At 54.4% G+C, this 26,912-nt stretch overlaps 2 protein-coding genes across 8 annotated transcripts in view; one reads left to right on the top strand and one right to left on the bottom strand.

The window, feature by feature from the left end:
* Positions 1-26,202, top strand: part of CPEB1 (cytoplasmic polyadenylation element binding protein 1) — a 38,680-nt gene extending 12,478 nt beyond the window's left edge. For 2 of the 7 annotated variants that reach the window (XM_061349886.1, XM_061349888.1), the window contains exons 3-12: positions 2,299-2,487; positions 17,648-17,874; positions 19,296-19,545; positions 19,706-19,819; positions 19,917-20,021; positions 20,904-21,040; positions 22,196-22,394; positions 23,914-24,008; positions 24,181-24,261; positions 24,710-26,202. In XM_061349886.1, coding sequence (XP_061205870.1) covers positions 2,299-2,487; positions 17,648-17,874; positions 19,296-19,545; positions 19,706-19,819; positions 19,917-20,021; positions 20,904-21,040; positions 22,196-22,394; positions 23,914-24,008; positions 24,181-24,261; positions 24,710-24,820 — 1,508 coding nt within the window. In that variant the 3' untranslated portion in view covers positions 24,821-26,202. Of the gene's footprint in view, positions 1-1,758; positions 2,029-2,082; positions 2,488-15,828; positions 15,961-17,647; positions 17,875-19,295; positions 19,546-19,705; positions 19,820-19,916; positions 20,022-20,903; positions 21,041-22,195; positions 22,395-23,913; positions 24,009-24,180; positions 24,262-24,709 lie in introns of those variants that run through there. The other 5 variants (XM_061349891.1, XM_061349887.1, XM_061349890.1 and 2 more) reach the window with 5 other exon arrangements.
* Positions 1-26,912, bottom strand: part of TERB2 (telomere repeat binding bouquet formation protein 2) — a 179,362-nt gene that overhangs the window by 139,108 nt on the left and 13,342 nt on the right. The gene's annotated exons all lie outside the window — the stretch shown is intronic.

Below are 26,912 nucleotides of genomic sequence, written 5' to 3'. Positions count from 1 at the left end.
CTGTGACTGGGTTGCAGGTGCTTGCCTTTAATGTTGATTGAAGCTTGTCAGACGGATCCTCTGAACTTGAGTCTGGTTGGATTCCATTAAACAAAACAGCTGATTTCCTGAAAAATATGGATAGTTGGGGAAAACTGAGGCTGGATGCTTCCCATTGCTGATGAATTTGTTCCCTGTTTCCATTATTCCTTCAGTGGTGGGTTTCATCCAAGATGCTGGGTCCAGGTGGGATTCAGGCTCTGTCAGCTTTTTGTTTGTGTCTGTGCTTCCCAGAAGGTGAAGCTTGGTGGGGTTTAATCTTGAAGATGGCATAAGACCTACTGGGATTCTGGTCCCCAAAGGGAAGGTGGTCTCCTGCTGCTGGGGATCTGGGCTGGAGCACAGGGCTTGTACATTTTCATAAATGCACGAATGTTATACATTCATATGGGCAAGTTATGGTTGCTGTGGGAACAGAGTTGTCTGAGCAATGTGCCTTTATCCTTCCTCCCTACAGCTGTGTTGGGAATGTTTTTAGGGCCTGTCCAAAACAAGTGACCCAAAAACTATACTGGAAGAATGAATGCAGTGAAAAACCCTGTTGAAGATGCATTGTGGTGCTAGTGGGGGAATAGCTGATGCTGTTACAGGTGCTTGATAGTAATGTGACTGAATTGGCGCTACAGCTTGTACTAGTACTACTAGGAGTAGGAAAAGCCCTGGTGTATGCTATCCTGGTGAAGGGCTGTGGGAGGCTGCAGCTGGGAAGGAAGGGGGAAGGTGGTGTGTTGTCAGCAGGTACAGTTTTAGCTGTTTTTATCCTAACTGCTGTGCTGCAGTTTTCCCTCACTGTGAACTGGGAATGTTGGTGCTTCCCAGATTGCCATGGGGTGAAGATGAGGGTCCCACCTCCGGTGGCAGCAGTGGTTTATGTACTGTGTATGGTACCCAGCTGCCATTAACACTTGCCCTAGGACGTGGGCAGCTAAGTGGCATGGGATGTGGATGCGTAAAAGGAGGCCAGGAATGCTGCTGGGCTGTCTGGGATGGCTTGGGTTGCACGTGAGGGATAACGTGAACAGGCTGGAGTGACTGCAGCGCCCACTGGGGAGCCGGGAGGGTGTGTTGAGGTGTACATCTGATGGCACAGTGGGAGGCTGTGGGGGCAGGGGGAGGAGGAGGAGGAGCAGCTGCTGCTGCTTGGTAGCTGGCTTATAAATGCCCTCTGACTCAGATTTTGGGTAACACAGCTGAGCATCTTGTGGTTTCATCAGCCTCCAGATCCTTGCATTAAACTGGAATTCTCAGACTATGAACCTGCTGGGTTTCCTTAGGCTGTTGGCACAGGCTTAAACCAAGGCGAGAATCCGGTGTCTCCAGTACTGTAGGCTTGTGAACACCCTGCAGGGGAGAGGATTGCAGGGAAAGGGGAGCACTGGGCAGGCAGGAGGTAAACAGGCCATGAAAAATTCCTGATATGAAATAGGTTCTGCTCTCCAGCCCATTCTCTTCCTCCTGTACTGGTGTGATGTGCTTGCCTGGGCTGGAGCAGGATAATGGGCTTCTCTCTGGGTAGCCGGGGGTTGAAGGTTATCCTTGTTGCTTGGTGGTAAACAATGCAGAGTCAGTGAGGCACAGTGGCCAAGTTGAACCAAATAGATTATGCTAGCAGAATTGTGAAGCTTTGCATTGGGCTCTGAATTGGAGCCAGCAGCTGGAGCCTGTCCAGGACTAAAGTGTTTTTAGGTTTTGTGGGTGGAGGGAGGCGGGGACCAGAGTGCTGGGTAGCACTAAAACTAACTGTCTGCTCTGTCTCTGCTGCTGCTGCCGCTGCTCTAGTCGTTGCTGGGGGGATTGCTGCCTTGGCTGCCGTGCTGTATCGTGGAGCCCTGCTTTTGTGCTGCCTGCTCCCTCGATTCTTTGGAGCTGCACCTCTCCTCCTGCCTGCCCTCGTCTTTTGAGGGAAATCTTAGCTTTTCTTCTTACCTTTTATTTTGTAAGAGCTGATGCAGTTCTCTTGCATGGCTGAGTGACGTCACTGTCAGCACAGTAAGCATCAGCAGCCTGGTCACATGCTGACCCAGTCAGTAATGCAGACGGGATAGGAAGGTGGAGGGGCTTAGGGGGTGGGGGGCTGGTTTCTGGACATATGGTAGCCCTCCCTTTTGGGGTGCAACGGCCAGTTGCAGGAGCTGTGGCTTCAGAGCAGCAAGAGACCTGACTCGGGGCTTAACGTTTCGGAAAAACTCCTGCTTTAGGAAGAAAAAAAAAAAAGCAGCCCTGAACTCTCAAGCTTCTGTTTCTTCTCAATCTGAGCAGACTTCCAGGACTCTGAAGAAGCAGTGGCAAGCAGGATGCTTTTCCCCACGTCCACGCAAGAGTCTTCCCGTGGCCTCCCAGACACCAACGATCTGTGCCTTGGCCTGCAGTCCCTCAACCTGACAGGGTGGGACAGACCCTGGAGCACCCAGGACTCTGACGCTGCAGCACAAACCAGCACACAGTCGGGTGAGTCTGACACATGCAGCAACAGTTGTTGGATTCATTTCTATTTTTTGGCTGGTTTAAAGCTAATGTGGAGCTATTTGCTTGTGTAACAGGGCGCTGGCAGTTACTGATGGGGGCTCCGTGACTTGTAATGCTTGTGTAATGTGGTGGTTTGAGTTGGGGAGGCTGTGGCTGCAGGTGCCACAGCCCCCTCTGCTCTGCTGTCAGTTCACTGCAGACAAGAAGTGCCGGGGTTTGTTTTGCTTGCTGCTGCAAGGCTGGTGGAGGGATAGCCTCGCTGAGAGATGAGAAATCCTCTCCCTGTTTGGAGGGAGTGGGTGGGGGGTGTGGTGTCTGGAGGCTCAACTTTGCAACGTCAGCCTCTGCAAATACCTGGTGGCAGGTAGCTCTGCAGCGGGGCTTCCCTCATCCCGCTCCATCCTGCTCGCTCCTGTGCTCCAGCCGCACTCCCGGTGGAGCTGGGCCCGTGGGGTGTGGTAGGCACAGCCGGCACTGGGCGAACAACTTCAGGCACTAGCTCGCAGCCTGGTGGGAGACTTGGAGGAATCCTTCTCCACTCCCACGTTCAACCAGAAATAGCGGCCTGTGCCTGGCAGTGGGCTGGAGGAGATGCAGTGGAATGGCTTCTGCCTTTAACTCTTTTGGTCCAGTGCAAACCTACATGATGGGCAGGGTCTGGGCTCGCAGCCACGCGCTGCTGGCTTTGCCCTTCCCCCTCCATCCTTTTCAGGCTGGTTTTGCGCTGGCATTGGATCGGGAGATTTTGAGGTGCTGAGTGCTTCCCCTTCAGTGGTTCAGGGTACAGTTAACTCTTCCAGAGGCAGCAGCCCTCTCAAAGATCACAGGAGGGGAAAGAGGTGATGCATGCACAAATCTAACATCTCCTCAGGGTGGTGACAGAGCAGGGGGATAAAACAGAAGGAAGAGTTCATTTCACAGCCTTTGAGGGCTGTAGGAAACAGTTTCACAAGCAGTGCTGTGTTTGTTCAAGTATCAGTCTGTGGAAAGATCTAGTGCTTTGGCAGAGTTTGTACAAGTTCAGCCTGGTTGCTACAGAAACTCATCCTTTTATAGCAGCGCGCTGCTGCTTTGTTAAAAGGGTAGTGCATCTCTGCACAGGCTTGGGTGACACAGGAGGCCCCAGGCATAAAGTTGGTGCTGACAAGAATGTAGATGGCTTCTGGGGTGGCATGGGCAGTGCTGTTGCCCGTGTAGATGTTGGGGGGGGGGGCAAGGGAGAGCTGTTGACCACCTCTGATGTACAGGGGATGCTGCCCTTGGGTAGGAGGAGCTGCTGGGTCACAGCCCTGAATGTTGCTGCATGGGTTGTAAAACAGAAACATCAGTTGTGCGATACTGGAGTTTGGATCAGCTTCATCAGCATGGCCCGCTTGAGTTCCTGCAGCTGACTTCCAGTAGACTCGGCACCCAGGCCTGCATGTGGGCCCCAGCACTGGTACTTAGGGTCCTGCTGGCTTGAGTGCTGGTACAGTCAGGCTGCAGTAGCTGTCCTCCAGCACATGGTCCTGTGGGCTTACCCTAATGAGCCAGGTAATACGACGTGTTCAGTACCTGTCCTTCTTTAGTTGCCAGTCAAAACCTTGGTAGAGTAGGGAGAAATGAAAGTTATTAGTGTGCAGTGGGCTGGCCAGGTGCCTTAGAGCTGTTCACTCTGGTGCACATGGTGGTTAGCAGACTATGGGGCACTGAACCTCTGTTACAGGATCTTTACTGTGAAGAGCCCACTTAAAGCAGCCAACATCCCTATGGAATGGTGCTGCTGCTGCTCACGACACCCAGCCTCTGCACTATAGCGCTGCAGAACAGGGGCTGCTGCACACAGAGGTGACTGCTCTGTGCAGGTATCCCAGCCCAACCTGACCTGCTGCCTCTCTTCTGGGAAGGATCCTTCCAGGCTGCCTTGGCGGAGGCAAGGCTGTGTCTGCAGTGCTCAGGCAAGCAGGCGGTGCTCACACAAGCCTGTGGCAGCCTTTGCATGTCATGGCCTGGCTGGTGGGGCCAAGAGGACTGTGATTGGGGTGTTACTATCTGGGTGGAGGGGCTTCTGGTTTCAGGAGGGAGATAGATTTGGAGCTGGTTTGAAGGTGCTCTGGCAACCTACCTGCTCTCTGAGGGTGTATGTGGTGTTGGGTGCCCCTGCTGACTGCAATGCCTCATGCTGGAGCTCGTGCTGCCGCAGAGGCCAGTCGTGCAAGGGATCTAACCTTGGGCACTGCCCTGGGCTCGGGTGGTCTGCACCCAGTGAGTGTTTGTGACAGCGCAGGGTAATGGCTTCTGGAAGATGGCACCCAATACTGTGTGGAGAGGCCTGTTTTCTCACTTCTCCTGGTATTCCCCTTGGTACATGAAGGGGCGATGGCTGGGCTGTAGAACCAGCCCAAATGCAGCTGTGCTGCTTCCACAGAGGAGCCTTTGGCCGTCAGCAGCTCTGCAGAGGGTTGTGCCATGTGGCTGGGGGTGTCATGGTTCTGGCACAGTGCTCTGTCTCAGTCCCGCTCTCCGTTCCCAAGAGTGCTGCTTGGTCTGGGCTCCTGTTACTCCCCTGTTTGCAGAGCTGTGGGGATGGCATTTGCTGGCTGGAGAAGTGAAGGGCTGATACCTGTGCAGCACTGTGGTACTGCTTCAGCTGGCCCACACCTCCTGTGTCTGCAGAGCTTCATCTTTCCTCCTTTGAGAGGGCCCTGGAGTGACAATGAAGAGCCCCTGGGGAGGCGGCTCCTGTAGTTCAGGAACGTCTTCTGAAAGGCTGTGAAATGTCCTTTTGGGGTGGCAGAGAAGTGTTTCTGTGACTGACAGCTGTACAGATGGACAAGCTGGCAGATGCTGATGCTTCCAGGTGGCCTGGCAGTGCTGTGGTGGAAGCAAGAAGGGCATAGAAAGGATACTGCTGTGTTCTGGTGCTCCTGCTGCCGAGTGCTGAGGCCTGGGAGCCTCAGGGCTGGGGTCTCCCTTGGGGTGTCCAAAGAGCAGGTGAGGCTGTGTCAGTGCTGGGCTGTTCCAGGGGCTGGGGAGGGGTGGCACTGCCAGGAAGAGCTGTTGTGCTGCTGGCACCCAAGCGTTTGGAAGGTTCCAGCAGTGACTCAGCTGCGCAGACCCACAGGGAGGTGGCTGGAAGGGTGGAAATGCAAAAAAACCCTGAACAATCAGGCTAAAAATATTGCTGATGTGGTCCCCTGCAGTGCCTGTTCTCCAGTACTGATGAGCTGGGGCCTCTCTGCGCAGTCCCTCCAGCGCGGAGCTGTCTCGGCCTGGGAAGGACCTTTGGCTGCAAACCCTCCTGGTGTCACCTTGTGCTCCTGGGGCTGTGTCACTGTGCAGCTTGGTGCAGTGGGATCAGGTGCCTGCTGCTGGCAGGGCCATGCTGAAGGAGGCCAGAGTGGTTTGTATGCTCTGATCCTGCCCACATCCCCACTTCCCAAAGGGCTCCTTGCACCCAGACAAGGTTATTGGTGCAAGTTTTCCTTCTGGGTCCAGTGCTGTAGCGCATGGAGGACGTGTCCTTAGCCCTTGCGCGTGCCAGATGCGCTGCCCGTCCCTAAGGCTGGTGTCTGGAGGGAGCCTTTCTGGGAGGAGGCATCCACTGCAGGCTCGAGCTGCCTGCATTTATTGGCTGTAGGCTTGAACTGCTGTCTCATAGCAGGAAAGGCATCTCAAACCCACTGCTGCCACTAGATCTGTCAGGCTGGAAATACTTCAAGTCCCAGAAACCTGCTGTGTGGCCCAGGGAGGGGCTTTTGCAGGAAATTGGCCTTGACCACTTCCAGTCTGGCCATCGCTGGCTGTATTTCTTGAGGCAGTGTTTCCCCTTCTTTAAAGTAGCCTTATATAGGCAGATGCATGTGTTAAACCTTCAAGTCATCGCACTGCAGAGGCAAGGAGGGGTTAGAGGCAGTGAGATGGGACTGCCCTTGATGGTATCCTTTACCTTCCCTGCCCTGCTCCTCAAGGAGCATGAGGAAATGGGGTCTTGATCTAGTTTTTGCCTGGAGAACAGGTGACAGCAGGACACGGGCAGACCCGTGTGCAGATTTTGTGTCTCCCTGGCTGGTTTCTAGCTGTGTGCCAACTGCTTGGTCTGGCTGGTCTGTCCTGCCCTACATTGGGAGGCTGTCCCTTTGTGGGACAGCAGACTTTCCCACTGGGAAATCATCCTAAAAGCAGTCTGTTAACACTGGGTTTGCAATGCCAGCCACCAAGGGGGTTTTCAAAAGGATCAGCTCCTCTTCTGAAGAGATCATTGGCCTCTCCAAGCGCCTAGCCTGGGCAGCTGAGCACTTCCTGATGTTGTTGGATGGACCACCTTGCTGTGTGTGTGCCTCTGCTTGTTGTGTGACCCTGAAGTTGCTGATGCAGCAACAGATCGGAGCTTTTCCTTGGATCTGCTCTTGAGACTGCAGCTCCAGCCTCCTAAGTGCCCTTTCGGCTGGCTGCTGCTGTCTCATTCTCTACCCTGCAAGGTTACAGCTCCACTCACTGTGATGCTGGTGAAATGGTCCTGCTGACTCTTTCCAGCCCCTGGCTCTCCTCTTTCTCAGAGCAACTTGTTTCTGCAGTCAGCTTGAGCACACTGATGATGTGTAGCTGCTGAAAAGGTGTCAGGCTGGATCTGCAGGCAGTGTGTGGGCATTGCCTGGCAGGTAGCTGAGGCCTCCAAGTGCTCCACTCTGAAACCTTCAAGGCAAAAGCCCCTCTGAAGGATAAAAGGGGAGACCTGTTTCACAGAGGGGAGTGTGGCTGTTATCATGGCCTCCCAGCCCTTCTTCTCAGTGACAGCGGGAGGGACTCGAGAGCTGTGCTCAGGCTGTCTGTGCTCAGGAGTGCTGTGTGGTGGCAGGCACCTGAGAACCCCTCCAGTGAGAGCTGCTGATCAGGCTGGGGGCTGATGCTGGTAAGTACAACACCACTGGCTTTCCTTGAGCTGCTGGCTTGAGTGCTGAGCTGCAGGGCTTGAGGAAGGCCCTGGAGGGGCAAAGGATCAGTGAGGCAAGTCCCCCAGATCTGAGTGTTTGATTTGCTGCTGGGCCAAGTGCCTGCTCCATAGAGCTCTGCTTTGTGCCCCTCTGCGTGTCTCATCTGTCTCTGCTCTTTTACTTGCAGTCTCTTGGACAAGTGGCTTCGGTGACTGCTTGGCTGCGCCCTCAGCTCCTGTGTATTCCTGGTTGGCTGCATGAAAATCCTTCTTGTGCTAGAGGGAGGTTTTGGAGGCTTATGTTGGTAGAGGAGAGCTCAGCATCTGGGTAACTCCAGACTGTCCCCTGAGCATCCAGGGATTTTTTTTTCCCTTCTTTCTTTCTAGTGGAAGTGGAGCTTCAGGTCCAGGAGTGAGACCTTCATCCTGAGTGAGGCTTGGAGCTAAGCCTGAGCCTGCCTGGAAAACTCAGTAGAAGGCTCCTTCATGCTGCTGGCAGTGTGGCTGCAGAGAGGAGGCCGACCACCTCTTGCCAGCCTAAGACCTGGGGAGGGTGTGGGGTGTGCGTGTTCCTGAATTCCCTGTGTTCTTGGTGTACCTTATTGCCTTGAGAGGAGCACAGGCTTTCCTGAGAGCTGTGTGTGTGTGTGCCCTGGTCCTGCTGGAGCATCCAGCTTACTGCTCAGGGCTTGGTGGAGGCACAAATGTGGTGGTGCCTTTTGAGGGGCTGTTACAATAATGGTGTAAGGGAGCAAAGCTGGGAGCTGGCTTGACTTGCATGGTTATTTTCTTGGTGGCTGTACTTCAGAAGTACCTGAAACGGCCTTACTAAAAGCTTGCCCCATGCCCTCTTAGCTCTTATAGGGCTTTCCTGAGGCTGTGCTTGGTGTGGCTGCTGAATGAGCACTTGTTTCTTGAGCATGTTTCAGCACGGGCTGCTCATGCTCTGTGTGCTGCGGTGTAGAAAGCAGCCAGCACTGAATAGCTTCAGACTGTGTGGTCCTTACCAGAATCAAGTATGTATCAAATAAGTTGCTCTTAATCCCCCTCTTAAAGCTTCCATTTGAGCAGCTTCTGAACAGGTTTATTTTTATTTGGGCTGATGCTGTGAAACAAGCTGCAGTAACTGGCACAGGAACTGAACCAGCATCCCTGCTTGTATCCAGCTCCAGCTGAAGTGGGTCAGGGCAGCCTCTTGTGCTCGCAGGAGCAGGCACCCAAACCCCTCCCCTTGGATTCTGCTAGGAAAGATGTTCTGTTGCAGCCTCTGGAGCACCCTGAGGGGCTGCTGTTGCTGCCTGCGTGCTCTCTGGAGGTAACAGCACGTGAGTGTGAGTGCAAGGAAGGCACAGGCTTCTCAAGCCTCTGATGCTGTTTGGAACTGTTGGTGTGATGAGGAAGACACTCCAGCAGTGGCAGATCTGCTCCCTTCATAGGCATGCAAGTGATGCTCCACTGCCTGGTGGTGCTGCCATCTGCAAATACACTTGGGGCCCATAGAGCTGCCTGTGAGCTCTTGGCTCAAGCTGTGGTCTGGAACATGGGCTGGATCCTGAGTGTGCTGAGAAGAGCATCAGAGCTGCTCTTGGGTGGCTCTAGCATAGTCTTTCTTTCCCACTGTGATTGCTATTGGTGGTCTAGCTGTGTGCAGGCTCTGGCCTGGGGTAAGATCGATCCCTAGGATGGTGCCACTCAATGGTGAGTGGTGTTTTCTTCCAGCCATTGCACCACTACCTGCCCAAGAGCAGACAGAGAGTCTGCTTGCTGTGCATGTGGATGGGAAAGGTGCTGTCTGCTGCAGTAGTAATGTGGTAGCTCTCTAGAAGAGGTCCTGAGTGTGCTTTTTTGGCTCAGTGCCTTCATGACCAGCAACACAGTGTGTGCAGGTCTCTGTGCTTCCACTTGGAGCCAGGGAGGGACCTGCCTGGACTTCACACAGCAGCTTCTGGAGCTGCTCTTTCAGTGTGTGGGGGCTGCCTGCAGCAGAAGGTAGGAGTGATGCTGCTCCTTCCCTTCCCCAGCTCCGGTGAGGCAGACCCTGAGTGTCCAACATCCATCTGTTCCTGCTGTAGACTTGACTTTGTCCCTGGTGTCACTGTGGCAACCAGGCTGTGGAGCTGGTGGTGTGGGATGACCTGTCATTGTGGTGACTGTTTGGCCTGTTTGTACAGCTGAAATGCCTCTGGCTAACTTGTGTGGGGACTGCTGTAAAAGGATGTCTTAGGCCCTTGGCAGTGTTCTTGACAGGCTGTCTTTAGGGTGATAGAGAAATTCAAGTTGGAAAGGACCTCCCGAAGTTCAACCTCCTACTCAGAGTGGAACGATCTGCTGCCAAAGGGTGTTGTGGTCCTCACCTCAGCTAAGAGCCTTCTTGGGAGCACAGGCTGAGGGCAGGGGTGGCAATTCCAGCAGTACCACATCTTCTCTCTGAGAAGACACATCCTGTGTGTCCCTTAAGTGCTGGCAAAAGAGCTGATTCACAGGTGATGTCTGTGCTGCTGCTGTCAGCCTCAAGTCTGCTCTGAGACAGCAGCAGCCAGCATCTGTGTGACATGGCCCTGGAGAAGGGCCAAACTCCCCTCCTTGCCCCTCTGCCTTGGGCTTTTCCTCTCCAAGAGTGCAGAGGGAAGGTGAAGCAAACCCCTAAAGCTGTCATGCTGTACCTGGGGCAGGCAGCTGTGGGAACTGGGAATCTGCTAGCATCACTGGTGGTGCTGGGTGTGCTGCTCTAGCAACAGCAAGTGGCCTTTTGCCAGCTGAAGGCCTCGGAGAGGCTTTTGTGCTGTTTTTCAAAGAAGGTTGCATGCATTTGGGACTAAAGCCTGTCTTTAGCTGTTCTGCCTTGCCCAGGGGGGTATGGCCAACAGCCTGCTCCCATTGATCCCCCAAAGAGCATCCTTTTCCTCTAAGGGTGGTGCCCTGAATGAATGGCACCCACAAACGTGGATGCAGCCAAATGGTGCAAATGAGTCACTCTTGTTAGCACGTACAGTCGCACTTGTTGTGGAGCTGCCACCTTGGGCTTGCAGCAGGAAATGGAGAGGAGTTTGATGCTTAAATATAGAGGTGTTTGTTCCCAAGGCTTGCAAAGCTGAATGTTGTGCAGGATTCGACCTGAATATGTTGGGGTTTAAATCTTCCTGGGACTGATGCAGTTAAAACCCCCTGCGTTTCAATGTGCTGAGCTCTGCTGTGGCAGTCTGCTTAGTGAATGTAATCACCTGCACACTTCCAATCCTGCCTCATGTTTTAGCTGTCTTGACTGTTGTTATATTTATCTTGGGCTTCTGTTTTCCCTTCCCAGAACACAGGAGTAAATGCCTGCCTCAGGAAGCCGTGAGGTTTGTTGCCATCCATGTCTTGCCTGACACAGGAGAAGGACTTGTGCTCTCAATGTTAGTGCAAGAAGCTGTTCCTAGTTCTGGTTTCATTTTTCAGGGCATACTGGGGAAGTGACTTACCATTGTGGTGCCAGAGCCAAGAATAGCCCTCAGGTGTCCTGACTCCAATTCTGTGGTTGAGCTGTGGGATCATGCTGCCTTTTTCTATTCCCCTGCCCCCTTCTTAACAAACCAGAAATAGCTGTCTGAATATCCTCAGTTCTTCTCTGCCCCAGATGAAGGATCTGGCAGGGCAGAGGTTCCTCTTGGGTAGTTCAGAAACAGAAAGGGCTGTGCTGGAGTTACTATTTAGATGGTGGCTGCTGCTGGTTTGAGCACATCTGCAGCTCTGGGAGCTGCTGGTCTTGAAAGTTGGCAGATGGTTCAAGATGATTGAAACTTGTGATGTACAGCTCTGGAGAGGATGTGTGCCTGGGACTTCAGGTGTCTTTACACCAGCACTGACTTGTTTTTTCAATGGAGTAATGAGTACAATAATCAAATGGGGAGGATTGGAGCTGGGCAGGACCTCTTGAGGTGTCTGTGCTGCTCAGTGAGCTCTGAGGGACCAAGGACAGGGTCACTTCCATCTCTGGGCCCTGTCCTGTGGCTGCTCCACTTAAGAGGAAAAAATTTTTGTGCCACTTGCCTTGCTGCAGCTTTTCCCTGTTTATTTTTGTGCACCTCTAAGAGGCTGCAGCTCCCTTTGAGGAGCAAATAGAGTGGGAAATAATGTGCTGAGCAAAGCCCACTCCTGTCCTGTGTGATGCAGCCCTGTGCCTGTGGTAGCAGCTTCTGCTGGGCTTGGTTCTGTTGGTGCTCCCAGGGCTCGCTGGCTCCTCCTGGCACTGAGAGGGCCCATGAAGTGCTGAAACTTAGGATTGGCCTGGAACGTCACTTGCCTCACTTGCCCCTTCCCCTGCAGTGAGCGGGAGCTTGGTGCTGCTGTGTGATGGGGGAAGCTTGCTCTGGCAGCTTGTTTGTGTCCCTGCTGGAACTACAGGGATGTAAATTGAAGCTGGAGGAGGTGGTTAAGGTGCCCATGTGCCTTTCAGAGAGGCAAATGCTTCTCTTGCCATCAAGTTGCTTAGTGTCAGGAGGAGGTGCTGCTTTTTGGCTGACTAAAGCCATTCAGCCTGCTCCCACCCCGCCACAGTGGGGCCTGGCTGGTGGCAGAAACTGCAGACAAGCTGTTTCTCTGGAGCTGCAGCAGGCCATTGTTCAGGACACAGCCTTTACTCTTTGTGGGCTTATTTGACAAATGACAAAAGAAACTGCCCTGTGTTTGGTCTCCAGGGCCTTGGTCACGCTGCTTCCCAACTCTGCTGCCCTGTCCTGAATGTGCCTCTGGCCCCACAGCCTCTGGGCACAGCACGTGTCATGAGTGGAGGCAGAAGCATGTGGCACTGAAACCCATCTCTTCTGCCCTGCTCCTGCTAAGAGCTTTCCTGTTGATCTGTCGTTGCCTATACTAGGAGATGAAGGCAGAAGGGTGGGCTTTCAATGTAAGCAGTAGCTGGTGGATGAAGGGGGGTGTTCTGGAAGCCTGCCATCCATCCTGCACTGAGTCATCTCTCTGGAGATGGAAATGTCTCTGTCAAACCTTGCTGGTGGTCCCAGCCAGCAAAAGTGACCCTCTGAAGCCCTTGGCATTGTAGGCCTGCTGGTCACTTCTCAATAGACTTCCTTTATCTCCAGTCCTGCAGCTCTTAAAGGCTGGAACACCTCTTCAGAGGGTGACTTCAGGAAGTATGTGCATGTGCTCATCCAGCACTCGGTGCCACTGCTGGATGCAGTGAGGAACTGCCTGCATCTTGAGCAGGTAGGGGCCAGACAGTGGTGCATGCTGTGGCACTGTAAGAACCTGGGGCCTGGTATGCTGTTTCTTGTGTCACACAATAGTTGCATGCACCTTCAGGCTTGTGAGGAGTCTGTAATGGGTGTCCACTGGTGTTTGTGTCGGGGAAGAACTTGAGCAGAAGGCCCTGGACAAGTGTTAGGTGAGAGGTTTTCTTGCACTGGGCAAGACTCTGTTTCCAGGTAGCTTGGCTAAAACTGTCACGCTAAGGAGGGAAGAGCATCAGTGCCGCTCTGCTGATGTGCTGCTGGCTTGTTCTGTTCGGTGGTGCCCTGCAGGCCCAAGCTAAAGCACAAGTACTTGTTCAGAGGACAGCTGAATGGTTGCAGAGCTCTTTCTGTTAACTACAGCTGTCAGGAGTAAATGCAGGGGATGCTCCATATGGTGTTTTTCTTAAGGTCTTATTAAAGGCATTAAAGCATCATTTGTCATCGGCAGAATGGGAAGGCAGTTTATTTACCCAGAGCCCTTCCTTGAGCTGTCAGCATCTGTAAGCCCAGCTCCTTAGGGCTCATCTTTACACCCATCTCTTCTAAAATGGGCTTGGTCAGTGTTACCAGGAACGTCTAGTTCTGAAATGTCTGTGAATGGGAGCACAGGCCAGGAAGCTTCATGGGCATGGGCAGGTGCTGGAAGTCTGAAATTGCAAATCTAACCAGCACATGGAAGAATAAAAGCTGTTCTGGGCTGGTTGGACATCTTTCTGTTGGGGTGCTTTTCCAAAGGTGTGTACAGTGAAATGCATGTGGAGCTAAGTTTGTGGTGAACAAGAATGTGGAGCTGTTGGAGAGAGCCCAGAGGAGGAGATGCTGCGAGGGCTGGAGCAGCTCTGCTCCGGAGCCAGGCTGAGAGAGCTGGGCTGGGGCAGCCTGGAGAAGAGAAGGCTCCTGAAGGGGAGACCTTAGAGCAGCTCCAGTGCCTAAAGGGGCTGCAGGAAACCTGGAGAGGGGCTTGGGACAAGGGCCTGTAGGGACAGGCCAAGGGGAATGGCTTGAACCTGCCCGAGGGGAGACTGAGCTGAGCTCTTAGGCAGAAGCTCTTCCCTGTGAGGGTGCTGAGGCGCTGGCACAGGGTGCCCAGAGAAGCTGTGGCTGCCCCATCCCTGGCAGTGTTCAAGGCCAGGTTGGACACAGGGGCTTGGAGCAAGCTGTGGAAGGGGTCCCTGCCCAGGGCAGGGGTTGGGACTGGATGAGCTTTAAGGTCCCTTCAACCCAAACCAGTCTGTGGCTCTATGAACCCAGTAGCTCAGTGGTTGGTAACTGGATTTAAAAGATAACTTGGGGTTTGTGGGACAGAGTTGGCCTGAAGCATAGGAACAAGCCAGGCTGTGAAGTCCGTGCTGTGGGCTCAGTGTAGCTGTGTACTGCAATGTGAAGTGTCTGGCTTGGGTGCGATGGGTCCAAGATGCTTGCATGTGCTCCCCTAGGTATGTTTAGGCGCCCTGGGATAATGTAGGAATGAAGGACACACATTGCAGCAGCACTGTGCTGATAGTTGAGCTTTTCCTAGTAAATGCTGAGGAGGAGGAGTAGTTTGTGGAGCTCCACGGAGTGACCTGAGTGCCTGCGAGCTGGACCAGTGCCACACTGGGATGGAGCCTGCTCCACAGAGCTCTTAAATCTGTCAGCATTTGGCTGACATGCTCCAAGATGGAGCACACTGGCTCCAAATCCAGGCATTAAAGCTGCAGCAGTGAGGCAAAAGTCAGAGCTGAGTTTCTATTAAAAGCTGCCTCTTCTGCTGTCCCCTGCAAAGGAGCATTGGCATGTGCCTCACTTGCAGCTCTGGGTGGAGGCAGAGAAAGTTCCAGAAGCTCTCTGCAACCAGCTATGCTCCAGCTGCTGTGGGAGTGCCTGAATGGGAACAGTGGTGATCCTTCACTTAAAACTTCCCCCCAAGATGTGGAAAGTACTTTGTTTGCACTGAGGGAGTTGGTTTGAGTCTGGTGTTTGCTGCTTCCTCTGGGATCTTCAGGGATGCTTTTGACACCAGAAATTGCTGATGCATCTTGTGTGTGCGCTGGGAGTGGTTTTTCCCCTTGGAGCTGTCTGCTTGGGAGGGGAGACAAGGCCAAGCTCCCTGCAAGAGCTGTGGTTTTACTAACCAGCCCTGATGGCTTGAGGGCTTGTTTTAGGTGGGCAACTTTGAGAGGCTCTTGCTCCCCAACCCATGGGGATTCCATGGATTAAAGCTGGATGCCTTTGGGCTGGGGAGTGAGAACTAAGGTCTGGCTTCTCCTGCAGGTGTTTCGAGGCTGCCTGCAAAGCTGGGCTTAAGGGGGCCTTGCTATGCAAGTGGGGAGGAGGAAACTGAGTGTGGCTCATGGCTTTTCCTCCCAGTGTCCCTGTGAGTGGCTGTAGGCACTGAGTGAAGCAGAGTCAGACCCACTGGGGTGATGTGGGGTCTCCATGAGCTCTGTGACCGAGCGCCTGTGCAGCATCCTTCTGGGGTAGATGAGGTCCATCTGCATTAACAGCAGGATGTGAGGTTAGGAGTGGGTCAGTTGTAGCTGGCAGGTTTTTGTTTGGTGCTGACACTCAGATGCCCAGACAGCAGATCCCTTCAAAAGCCAGTAATCCTGCTGCTTGAACGCATTTGTACTGGCCTTACTGGTTTTCTAGGTGCGGTGAGAACTGTGCAATACTGGGAGCAAACGTGTAATTGGTGGCTGTAGCAAGCCAGAGACCTCAATGCAGAGATGAGAGTGGAATCAATGGTGCAAAGCCGGTGGACCCTGTAATGCCTTTGGGAGCTCCTGATGAGCCCCTGAGTTCTTCCTGATGCATCCCCACATCCCAGATGGAGTTCTGGTCCTCCATGTCTGATAACCAGGAGGTGAGGTGCAGGACAGCATTGCCTGGGAGCAGTCTGCATGACATTCCCTGCTCCAGGTCTGTCAATGCTGCGTGCACGGGGTCAGCACAGGGTGTTACAAACCCACCGTGCTCAGTGGCTGAGGAGGGTGTCAGTGCTGGAGTGTGTGTTGGCAGCAAGGTTTGGGCTGTGGGATCAGCTGCTTTGCTTTGACTCTTGTGCTGTTTGGTGACTAATCAGATTTTTGAGCCCGTTTCACACATTCATCTGTCTCCCTTGAACAATGCACTGGCTGTATTTTTAAACAAATCACGTGGCTTCAGGGAAGTGGCCAAACCAGCGTAGAGCAGCTTGCCTGGGCTGGGAGATGCTGTGCCCTGGGCTGGGACTGGGAAGGAACAGCTTCCTCACCAGCTCCAGCCGCTGCTGCAGCGTTCCCTCTGCTGCCCACCACTGCTGGTGGGGCTGCTGCTGCCCCAGCTCTGCCCAGGGTAAGTACCACGGCCCAGCAAGTGCTTTGTGGCACTGGGCTGGCTGTAAGCACAGGGGCTGCAGCTGGGAGAGCCAAGCAGGTGCTCAGAGGGCCCAAGGTCCCCTCATGGTGCTGTCAGAGGTGAGTTCATAGACCTGTGCAGTAGCCAGAATGTACCTGTGCCTCTGTTGGGAGAACTCGCAGGGATAAGGCTCTGTAAGTGGGGAGATGCTGTGACTGTTGCTACTGCTCCTGCAGCTCTGCTTCAGATTGAGGTAGATGCTTCAAGTAAAGGATCCACCTCCATGTCTGATGTCTTGTGAGGCTGGAGATGGTGGCTCCCCTGCAGGTGTGCCACTGGATAACATGGCTTGGGACGGGTCTGTCCCAGCACCTGGCTTTGGGTGTGTGCTGCAGCTTTCTCTGGTGCTGGCACTGTGGTGGTGCTGGTGTCTGGCAGAGCAGGTGAGTAGGGTGGCATTTTTTTACTCACCTGGTTTGGGCAGTGTCTTGGATTGTTAACGCTATTCTGCACAAGAGCTACTGAAAACCTTGGTTGTAAACCCTGTGGTTGTAGCTGGATTGGCTCAGATGGGTCTGGAGGACATCAAGTGGATCCCAAACTTGCTTTGCTGAAAACTGAAAGCTACAGGGTGAGCTGCCTTGTTTTGCAGCCTCTGAATAATTAAAACCATTTCTGAATGCTTTGCTCTTCCCATTTGGTTTGGGGACACATTCAGCTTGCTGAGACTTGCTCCTTTTGAATAGAGCTGGCTGGTGTCATGCCCCTGTGGGATGCAGTGTGGCTGAGTCTGCCCTGTGTTGCCTCCCTTTCTGGGTGGCAGCTGATCCCACACTCCTGCCCCATGGAGCAGGGTGGGACTTTGACCCTTCGGTGCCCCGGTGCTCCATGCACAGGGGCAGCTCTGTTTGTAAGAAGGAATTTGCTTGCTTTGGTTCCTCAGTGGGAGGAGAAGCTGCTGCATGAGGGAAGCAGCCTGGTGTGCGCCTGTCTGTCTGCTCTGGGGCAGGGGCCTGACCAGACAGGCTTGTTGTGAGTGTGGCCTGGGGATGGTGCTGCTGCTGACTGGGAAGTGTGTCCTGTGTCAGCAGGCTAGGCTGGCACACTGCTGTCTGCCTGGAGCAGCTCCTGTTGGGGTCGGTGTGTGGTGGCCCGCCGTGGAGGCTCACATGCCTGCTCATGGGCCAGGCCTTGCTCCTCTCAGTCTGCTCAGCAGTGTGTGCAGCAGACTGGCCATGGGCCTGCTCTGTGCCCCCCTTGGTACAGCTGCATGAGCATCTGCACTGCTGGGGCCCAGCCTGCTCCCCTAACAACACAGGCTTGGTGGAGCAGCCTGTGTGGAGCACCTGCATGAGGCCCATAACCAGGACATGGGGGCCACCATTCTCTTCCCAGATGAAGTGGGATCTTCTGGCTGATCTCAGCCTTGGGAGAGTAACCCATGCATTTGTCTGTCACCACACTGGGCTGCTGCTGCTGGCTGCAGCTGTGTAGTGCTGTGCTGCAGCTGATGGCAAAGAATGCAGCCTGGCTGGAGCCCTGTGGAGGGCTGGTTCCTGCCACACGTGCTGCTGGCTGTGGGCTGAGAGGAGCTCAGTGCCGTCCTGGGCTGCTGCCAGGGGAGCTGGGAGGGAAGGCAGGAGGTGTGTCATGCTGCAGTGCTGATGGGCTGTGTCTCTTGCAGTTCTCAGCATGCTGAGTAACCCTGTGGGGAACGTCCTGGGGAAGCCCCCGCTGGGTTTCCTGCCTCTGGACCCCATTGGCTCTGACCTATCAGAAAAGTTTTCCACACCAACGCTGAGGAATTCCCGCCTGGACTCCCGCTCCCTCCTGGACTCCCGCTCCAGCAGCCCCTCGGACTCGGACACCAGTGGCTTCAGCTCTGGCTCTGACCACCTCTCAGACTTGATCGTAAGTTTGGGTCTTGCACCCACTGTCTGATTCCTGGTGTCTTGTCGTGTTTCTGGGGAGCATGGGAGAGCTGGAGGGGCTGCAAGGCACAGCCCTGCCTACTCAGGAGGGGAAGAGAGTACTGCAAAGAGCTGTCATGCTCACACAGACACAGCAAGCTTCTGCAGCCCAGGGTTTGGAAGAAGGGCTGCTCATGTGGCCCTCCTGCAGCACAAACTAGTAATATCCTTGTAGAATTTTGGTCTGAATGATGTTTCGGCCTTTTAGCTTTGTGCTTCCAGCCCCAAGGGGTTGAAGTAGCTCCCAGAGGGGTCTGAGTGCTTGAGCTTGTGCCTGGCAGGGGATGTCTGTGCCCTGGTCCCAGCAGGGAGGGGGTTGATCGGCACAGGTTCCTCCAGGCTCTATCCTGGACTTCTCAGGAGCTTCGTCCCTGCCTTTCATTGCCCTTCCCATTTGCTGACTGCACTTCATCTCAGGGCAGCAGCTTCTAGAGCAAACTGGGTCTAGCCTGCTCCCATTCCTTACAGCACAGCTAAATTTGGAAGCTGGTGAGTGTCTGTGTTGCTGCCCCAGTCTGTGCTGCTGGGTCTGTGTCACAGTGGCTCCAGCTAGCTCTGGCTGCTGCTGCAGGGCTCGTTCTCAGGAAGGAGACGAGCTGCTCCTGGCTCTGCTGTGGTGTTAGCTGTGGCCTTGATCCCCACATTGGAGTGTGCAGGAAAGACATGGCTGTCTTGATGTGGAGTGGATTCTCCTAGAGGGTTGGAGTCTGGAGCGGGGACTCTGCTGATGGCAGCCAGTGTGGGGCAGCAGGGCTTTGTGCTGGCCTCGTTCATAAGGTCAGGTCTCCCTTGTCATGGGATGAGCTGCACAGCGTCTCCCATCCCTGCTGGCTCGTTAATCCTTGCTTCCACTCCATCTACCCGGGGAGGCACGTTCAGCCTGGAACAGTTGGCTCTGCGGGCAGCCGAGCCCTGGGCTGGGAGCTGCTCTGCACAGGGTGGGTGCTTCCAGCCTGTCCTGCAGGCAGGGCCTTCAGTGGTGCACAAGGCTGCTCCTGGGGTGCCTCAGTGCTCCCTGGGGTTGGCAGCTGTCCTAGAGGCTGCACAGGCAGGGAGTAGCTGGTGTCTTGGTGGGCTGCAGGGTGCCTCCTGCTCCAGGTCCCTGCTGCTGCTCATGGGTTGGGTGGGAAATGGCTTCAGGGTTAGGCCCTTCCCAGGAAACCATGATCCTGTCAGGCTGCTGGGACAGTGAGAGGGCTGCTTGCCTGCTGCTGCCACATCTCAGAGGGTCTTGGGTGACCAGGAATTGCCATTAGGCGACCAGGAATTGCAGGTGAGGGCAGGGCCCAGTGTGGCACATGTCCTCCAGTATTACGTGATGTTACTCAAAGCTGGGTCTTAATGTGGATTTTTCTCTTGCAGTCAAGCCTTCGGATCTCCCCCCCTCTGCCTTTCCTGCCCCTCAGTGGGGTGTCAAGAGACCCCCTAAAAATGGGTGTAGGGTCCCAGCTGGATCAAGATCAAGCTGCTCTGGCTGCAGTAACTTCCTCCCCAGCTAGTGCATCGAAAAGATGGCCTGGAGCATCAGCGTGGCCTTCCTGGGATCTTCTGGACTCTCCAGGAGACCCCTTCAGTATTGAAAGAGAAGCTAGGCTTCACAGGCAAGCAGCAGGTAAGTTGGATGGTGGTTCTCAGCAGGCTTCAGTGGCAGCTGCCTCCTGCTGCTGCAGCTCTGCTGAACCTATGGCTGTGAAACATGGGGATTTGCTTGGAGAGCTATGGGAGAGCAAAGTAAATGATCCTGTACTGAGTGGTGTTGGTGCTTGTCCAAGCTGTGAATGAAGCAACCTGTACCTGGAGTGGGCAGCTGCCTCCCCGAAACTACAAGAACCCCGTTTACTCCTGCAAAGTGTTCCTGGGGGGAGTCCCATGGGACGTTACGGAAGGTGAGCAGCCCTTGGCCCTGCACTGTGGGTTTTGCCATCAGGAGGATGTGGGGTGGAGCCTTTTCTGGGATGCTGACGACTCTTCTTCTGTGTGTAGCTGGGCTGATCAACACGTTCCGTGTGTTTGGCTCCCTGAGTGTGGAGTGGCCTGGTAAGGATGGCAAACACCCACGCTGCCCTCCCAAAGGTAATATGCCTAAAGGTAATAGCGACACGGTAGGGTTACTTTTTTCCCATGCTATGTTACAGCACGGATCTGGGCTGGTACGGCTGCATGCTGGTGACTGGATGGTACAGAGCACCCTAGGGTAAATGTCCCACACTCACTTGGGTGAGCACCAGAGCACTGTCACCTTGAACCTGGTGTCCCCCCCGTCCCTAGCAGGGCTGGGCAGAGTGTGGGGTGGGGGGAGCCCTCTCTGGTGCTTCTGGAGCCCCATGAGGGTCTGGCTTGCCCTGGGCACTTGCTGCCAGCACATGCATCCCTGAATCCAGTTGTGTGTCCGCAGTGAGCTGGCAGCTCAGGGACGGGCGAGCTGAGCAGTGCCTGGGGTGTCCTTGTGCCTGAGGTAGCTGGGCTGATATGTTGTGTAAGCAGTGATGAGTTACTCAGTGAGGAGTAACTAGTTTGTAGGCTCGGTGGTGCCTGGTGGCCTCATTCAGTTACTAGCACAGAGTGCTGGTGCTGTGGGAAGTGATTTTGAAGCCCTGAACTTGTATTTCTGGGCCAAGACACCTTAAGTATGAAGCAAAGTCTGTTTTCCTGCAGCCCACGCTGTGGCCAGGCTGGTGGTGCCCACTTGTAGCATCTAGATGTGGCAGGGGGGATGGACAGTGGTCCACATGGCACTGGATGTGGACAACCTGCCCCCTTGTGCTGGGTTTGGGCTGAGCTCTGTGCATCTTGGGTGGGTAGTGTGTGGAGGGACTGCAAATCACCCTCCCCTAGAAGGACTTGTGAATAGCAAGGACCATACACTGCAGATCCTTTGGCATCTGAGAGTGATTTTTGAGGGTGTCTGCAAACAGGGATGGTCTTTCTCATCTGCTCCGGTTCTAACAACTGCTTCTTTACCTCTAAAAGGATATGTCTACCTGGTGTTTGAGTCGGAGAAATCTGTGCGTGCTCTGCTCCAGGCGTGCTCCCAGAACTTGTTAAGCCCTGATGGGCTCTCTGAATACTACTTCAGGATGTCCAGCCGCAGGATGCGCTGCAAAGAGGTGAGCAGACCTGTGAGAGTCGCTCTGCAGACGACAGCAGGAGATGCTGATGAGGTCCTTGGAGACAAGGGGATGGGCAGTGTTGCTATGCTCTGGGAAAGCAGGGCTAAAAAAGAACAGCAGAAGTCAACTGCTCTTGGCTCTCTTTAACTGATGTGTTCCTGTAGAAAGGCTGGATGTGGGCAAGGACAGAAGTGTCAGGTCAGTGTCTGTGTCCTTCACAACAGCTTGTGTCCATGGGTCTCCTGGATCTGTGGCAGACCCTGGCTTCATGAAGCCAACTGGCTTCGTGCAGCTGGAAAGGAGCACAGGAACAGGAATTTTTCTGCTTCGTGCTGCTTTCAGCACACATTTCCTTGCAGGGACAAACTGATCCCCATAGTGCTTTAGTTAGACCTCCCATGCTTGCAGAATGAATGGCTCTCGTGCTGACTACAGGCAGGTATTTTGGATGCACAGCTGAAGTTGCAGCCTCACCCCAGTGTGGCTGTGGCTGCCTGACCTATGGAGGTGCTGGGGCTGGGCTCAGCCTCCTGGTGAAGGGAGAATGTAGCTATAGATGGGGTACAGCTCTGTAAACCTGTGGAGCTAAAGGATTGAGATTCAGCTCTTACCTAGGCAGGCACAAACTCCTTGTGCTTCAGAAGCTCTCCTGGTGTGTGGCTGTTGGCCTGGTTGGTGATCTAGTGCTCATGGCAGTTTATCCTCTCCAGAGCCCTGTATCAGCTGCTTTGCATACGGAAACTCCTGTTGAAATTGGCCGTGGATGGGTCATTTCATCGGTTTCCTGTGCTGGGAGGCATCTCACTGGGCTGTAAATGGAGGGTGCAGACAGCAGGAGGAATCCACTTGTACATGGATTGTATCCTGGCTGCCAGCCCTGAGGGACCAGGGCTTCGGACTCCCATCTGGCTGGAAGTGGAACAGTGTGTCTGTTGGGTTTTGTGGGCTCTTGGAGGTGTTTGGAGCAAAACTGGAGCTCCAGAGCTCTGGACATAGACACTGAGCAGCACTAGTGGCACTTGGAGGTTGGGGTCAAGCCCAAGGGCCTGGGCTGGCTGCTCCCCTCAGCCGAGGTGCGGTGGGGCAGCACAGTGTGTGGTGTGTGTGGTGTGCAGGCCCTTGGCTGACCCCAGCTGTGGTGTGTGGCTGCAGGTGCAGGTGATCCCGTGGGTGCTGGCAGACAGCAACTTCGTGCGCAACCCATCGCAGCGGCTTGACCCCAGCAAGACGGTGTTCGTGGGGGCTCTGCACGGGATGCTCAACGCGGAGGCGCTGGCGGCTGTCATGTACGACCTGTTCGGAGGGGTGATCTACGCTGGCATCGACACGGACAAGCACAAGTACCCCATCGGTAAGTGGGGGTCCCACTGTCACCCCTGGTGTGCTCTGAGGAGACTGCAGCAAGGCTCTTGGCCCTTCAATGGGGAAGACTGCCTAGGGAGCCAGGCTCTACCTGTGCTCACTCTAGGAGCAGATTTCCAGCCAGCCTCTTCCAGAGGCAATGCTCCTTGCCTCCCAGCTATGGGGAGGTAAGATGAGGCTTGGGAGGGCCAGCAAGGCCAGCAAAGCCAACACTCCTGGGAACTGGAAGCTCTTGGATCATCCCCCCAGGCAGTTCTCCAGTAGAAACGTGAGCAAAAGTGGTGGGAGGAAGACAAACTCTTCTCACAGGTAATAAGTGATAAGAGGAAACTGCACCAGGGCAGGTTTAGATGGAGCTGAGGAACAATTCCTGCCCCAGAGGTGCTCAGGCATTGGAACAGGCTGCCCAGGGCAGGGCTGCAGTCACTGTCCCTGCAAGTGTTCACACAGCGTGGGGACGAGGCCCTCGGTGACAGGGTGAGTGTCCTGCGTGCTGCCAGGCAGGAGCAGTGTTGGAGTTTGCAGAGATGCTGTCTGCTCATCGCTGTCCTTTCAGGCTTTTCAGGTCAAGGCTTGGGTTTAGGATGTGCCATGGTGCTGCAGTGCATTGCCACTGAAGTGGCTCTGGGGGAGGGCAGTCCTAGGGGGTTGGATGTGTGAAGCTAAGTAGATCCTTGGGATGATCATGGATGAAGTCCTACACTCTATCCTGCCACTGTGGGCTCCTCGAGCAGGACTTAACATGGAGCTTCATGCAGAGCTCAGGGTGCTCCTTCAGATGGGTGAGATCTGCTCCTGATGGCAGTTGCCCAGACAGCTTTTGGAGGTCCTGTGAAGGAGGGGGACTTGATCCCATTGAAAGAAGGATCCCCTTGTTCGCAGCAGCGATGCTGAGCTGGCACTGGGCCCTCCAGCCTTGTGGGGCTACAGGAGAGGAGTAGATGGGTCCTGGGTAAGGCTTTGCTCTGGTTTTAGCTGTCTGCTGACAGACTGGGCAGTGTTGTAAGAGCCAGAGCTTCCCTTACACTAAAACACGTAGGTAAGCATGGGTATGCTTTCCTGGAGCTTAACAAAACTTGGCTGGAGGCGAGTGGTGTGGGAATGCTGCTGACTGGCAGGGAGGGAAGCTGTGAAGAGCTGGGCTGGGGATGAGTGGGAGGCTTAAAAGCTGCTGAGCTGTCTGGGCCCCGGCTTCCTTCAGGTGCAGGTGTGGAGCCGCCTGCTGCTGCTGCTGCTGCACTGCCCCCGAGCCTCCCACTGCTGCCTGCAAGCTCAGGTCACAGCAGCCCAGAGGTGTCCATGGAGAGGCTTTGCTCCTCTCAGCTCCCTGCTGTGCTGCTGTGGCTGCCTGGGGAAGGAGGCAGGCGCAGCCCTGAGGCTTTGGATGTGGTCTCCCTTGGAAGCTGCAGCTGACTGGGCACTGTGGAGCAGTAGCTCCCCCCGGCCTCCACCAGCTCCTGTCACAAGTGCCAGGTCAGTCTAATGCTCATGGTCTGTCTGTCTGGCAGGGTCTGGCCGTGTCACCTTCAACAACCAGCACAGTTACCTGAAGGCTGTGACTGCTGCGTTTGTAGAGATCAAAACCACCAAGTTTACTAAGAAGGTGAGTGGGGCTGATGGAGCATCTGTGGAGCCATGTCTGTGGGGTGAGTGCTGGGCCTGGGAACACCGTGACCCACACAGCCTGCCCATGGAGGCAGCAGTGAAGGGTGCTGTGAGGATTTGGGGTGCTCCCAGCACTGCTTCATGCCCACTGCCTGGTTCTTCTGCTGCAGGTTCAGATTGACCCATACCTGGAGGACTCCATGTGCCAAGTCTGCAGCACCCAGCCCGGCCCCTTCTTCTGCAGAGACCAGGTGAGGCTTTTCCTGCTCAGCTGCTGCACTCCTGAGGGAATAGGGGTGTTCCTTGAGGAGGAGGCGGTCCCATGGGGTGGTGCTGCTACTGTGATGAGCTGGAAGTGCCATCACCCTGCATCTGGTCGCATGGGACTCTGGCTGACCTCTGGCAAAGCAGCTCCGCCAGGGTCCAGTGGCTTCCCATGGAGTCAGGATGGGAGCTGGGTGGTGGAGCTGGCAGCGGGGGTGCTGTGAGCCAGGCAGCAGCTGCCTGCAAGTGCGCAGATCCCCATTGTCAAACCCATTTAAAAAGGGCCAGACTGGAATCTTGGTGGCCAGAATTCCCTCCCTCTGCCTCAAAGATGAGGGCTGCAAAACCAGGGAGGGCAGGAGGATGATGCCCCTTTGCCAGCGGGACGGTGCCATTCCCCAGCCCTAGGACACTGCCCCTCTGCTCTACCCCCAGATCTGCTTCAAGTACTTCTGCCGCTCCTGCTGGCACTGGCAGCACTCCATGGAGGTCCTGCGTCACCACTGCCCGCTGATGCGCAACCAGAAGAACAGAGACTCCAGCTAAAGGGGCCACCGGGGCCTCGGGGGCCGCCGCAGGCGCAGGAGGAAGTCCTTTGTTAACCAGCACACGACGCTGGTGCCAGACCCAGGCTGGGAACGCGCTTCCTGAGGACTAACGGGGAGGGGGGGAGAAACCAATAATCTTACATTCATGTTTGCACTTGCTGGTCTTTTTGTTTCTGCACTAATGCACAGTGAATTTTGTTGGGGTTTGTTTGGGGGTGTTTTTGAGGGGGAGGAGCGCCCCTCAAGCGATTCTGCAGTTCCCAGACTTCGGTTCCTAGTTTGCTGATGAGAAGCAAAACAAAAAAGCAACTTAATTCCAAGGGCCACGTGTTGCGAAGGTGTTCCCGCCTTCTCCGAGGATTTTTATTTATTAAAGGCGCTTTTTTACATTCCTTGCAATACCGGTGGTGATGATGCAGGTCTCATTGGCTCCATTTCTTTGCAGTTGCCATACAGTGCCTTTCCATTCATTTAACCCCCACCTGAACGGCATAAACTGGATGTTCAGCTGGTGTTTTTTACTGTAACAACAAGGAGACTTTGCTCTTCATTTAAAACCAAATCATATTTCATACTTTACGCTCGAGGGTTTTTACCAGTTCCTTTTTACACTCTTAAAAACAGTTTTTAAGTCGTTTGAAACGAGAGATTTTTTTCTTTCCTGGCAGCTTTTAACATTATTGCAATTTGTGTCTGGGGGCTGCTGGCGGAAGGTTGTGAATCGAGGGGTTTGCAACAGGACAGGCTTGGTTTTTGTGTTCCTTTCTTTTTGGGGTTTGAAACTGGACCGGATAACGGATCTCTGAGCTACTGTATATAGTTTTAAATAGTTTGTTGCACTTTTTTTAAGTTGCACTTACAGGGGGTTGATAGAGGTTTTTAATCACACCAAGTCACAGGACTTAAACCTTTTTCTTTTGTACCGAGCTACTCAAGGGCTGCGTGTCGGAGCAGGGATGGAGGTTCGCAGGAGCCCTTTCTCTTAGAGGGGACGAGTTCTTTTTCCCCTTCCTTGACGAAATGTACGGAGTTACGGTGCAGTCGACTGAAATGCTGCTGCTGCTGCTGGGATTTGACCCTTTCATTATGATTTGATTTATTATATTTTTTACTTTCCCCTCTATTGGAAGCTGTGTGCCAAAGAACCAGTGTCATAATTTCTCCCTCTTCCGTTGTGTTTTTGGTTTTGTTTTCTCTTTTCCTGCTGAGCTGATGTTGCATTGTTGCATATCCCAGCTGCTCTTTGTGGGGTTTTGTGAAGCTGTGTGTGAAGTCTCTACCTCATTGTAGTATATGCAGGCAAGACTGCACTCTCCTACAGACGCGTGGAGTAAGCTGTGGTGTAGTTTTTGGCACATAATAAACACGTTGCAGCAAAAATCCACCTTTGTTGTCCTCCTTGGGTGCACAGGGGGTGGGATCCCTGCGCAGTCTGCAGCCCCTTGCTGTGGGGCATGTGTGGATGCTGTAGGTGATTTGGGAAAGCCTGGCTCAGGGCAGGTAGGGGTTTGTCTGGGGCACCCCACTTTCCCAGGGGCTATCTGCATGTGTTGCCTGGGGCTACCTTCTGGGAGCCTTCCTTCTCCTTCCCCTTCAGCCTCTTCTCCTCCTTCTCCTTGTCCCCAGACTACTCCCCACTGCCTTATTCCTTCTTTTCCTTCTAGCTGATGAAGCTGGAGCTGCTGGAGCTGCTGCTGTCCTCACTGACAGACTCAGGCTCTGAAAGGGGCCATGGCTCAGCTCTGCTGCCGCATCCCCCATGGCCCCACTGCTTCCTGCTATGTCCCCACACTCAGTGTTGCCTTCCCACTGCACCCTGCTGCCCCCCTGGATCCTTTCACGGCATGCCCTTCCCTGCGTCTGAGCTATCCCTCCATGTCCCCACCATGATGGAGCGTCCCCTGCCCTGCCAGTTACCAAAAGTCTTTAGGGCCAAAGGCCTTCACATCTACTTTGCAGAAGAAGCTGGGGCTCTGCTGAAGTTGTTGAGGGCAATGATGCTGTCCTGTGCCATGCCATATGGCTGGTTGATGGGGCAGGGGCAGTGGGGGCCTTATAGGGAGGGTTTAGGGGGGTGAGTGAGAGTTGGG

Source organism: Neopsephotus bourkii, unplaced genomic scaffold (assembly GCF_033783945.1).
Source record: "Neopsephotus bourkii isolate Nb327-2 ecotype Australia unplaced genomic scaffold, CSIRO-AGI_Nbou_v1 NB_463, whole genome shotgun sequence".
NCBI lineage: Eukaryota > Metazoa > Chordata > Aves > Psittaciformes > Psittacidae > Neopsephotus > Neopsephotus bourkii.
The sequence above is the reverse complement of the archived record's forward strand: the minus strand, read 5'-3'. Positions and strand labels throughout refer to the sequence as shown.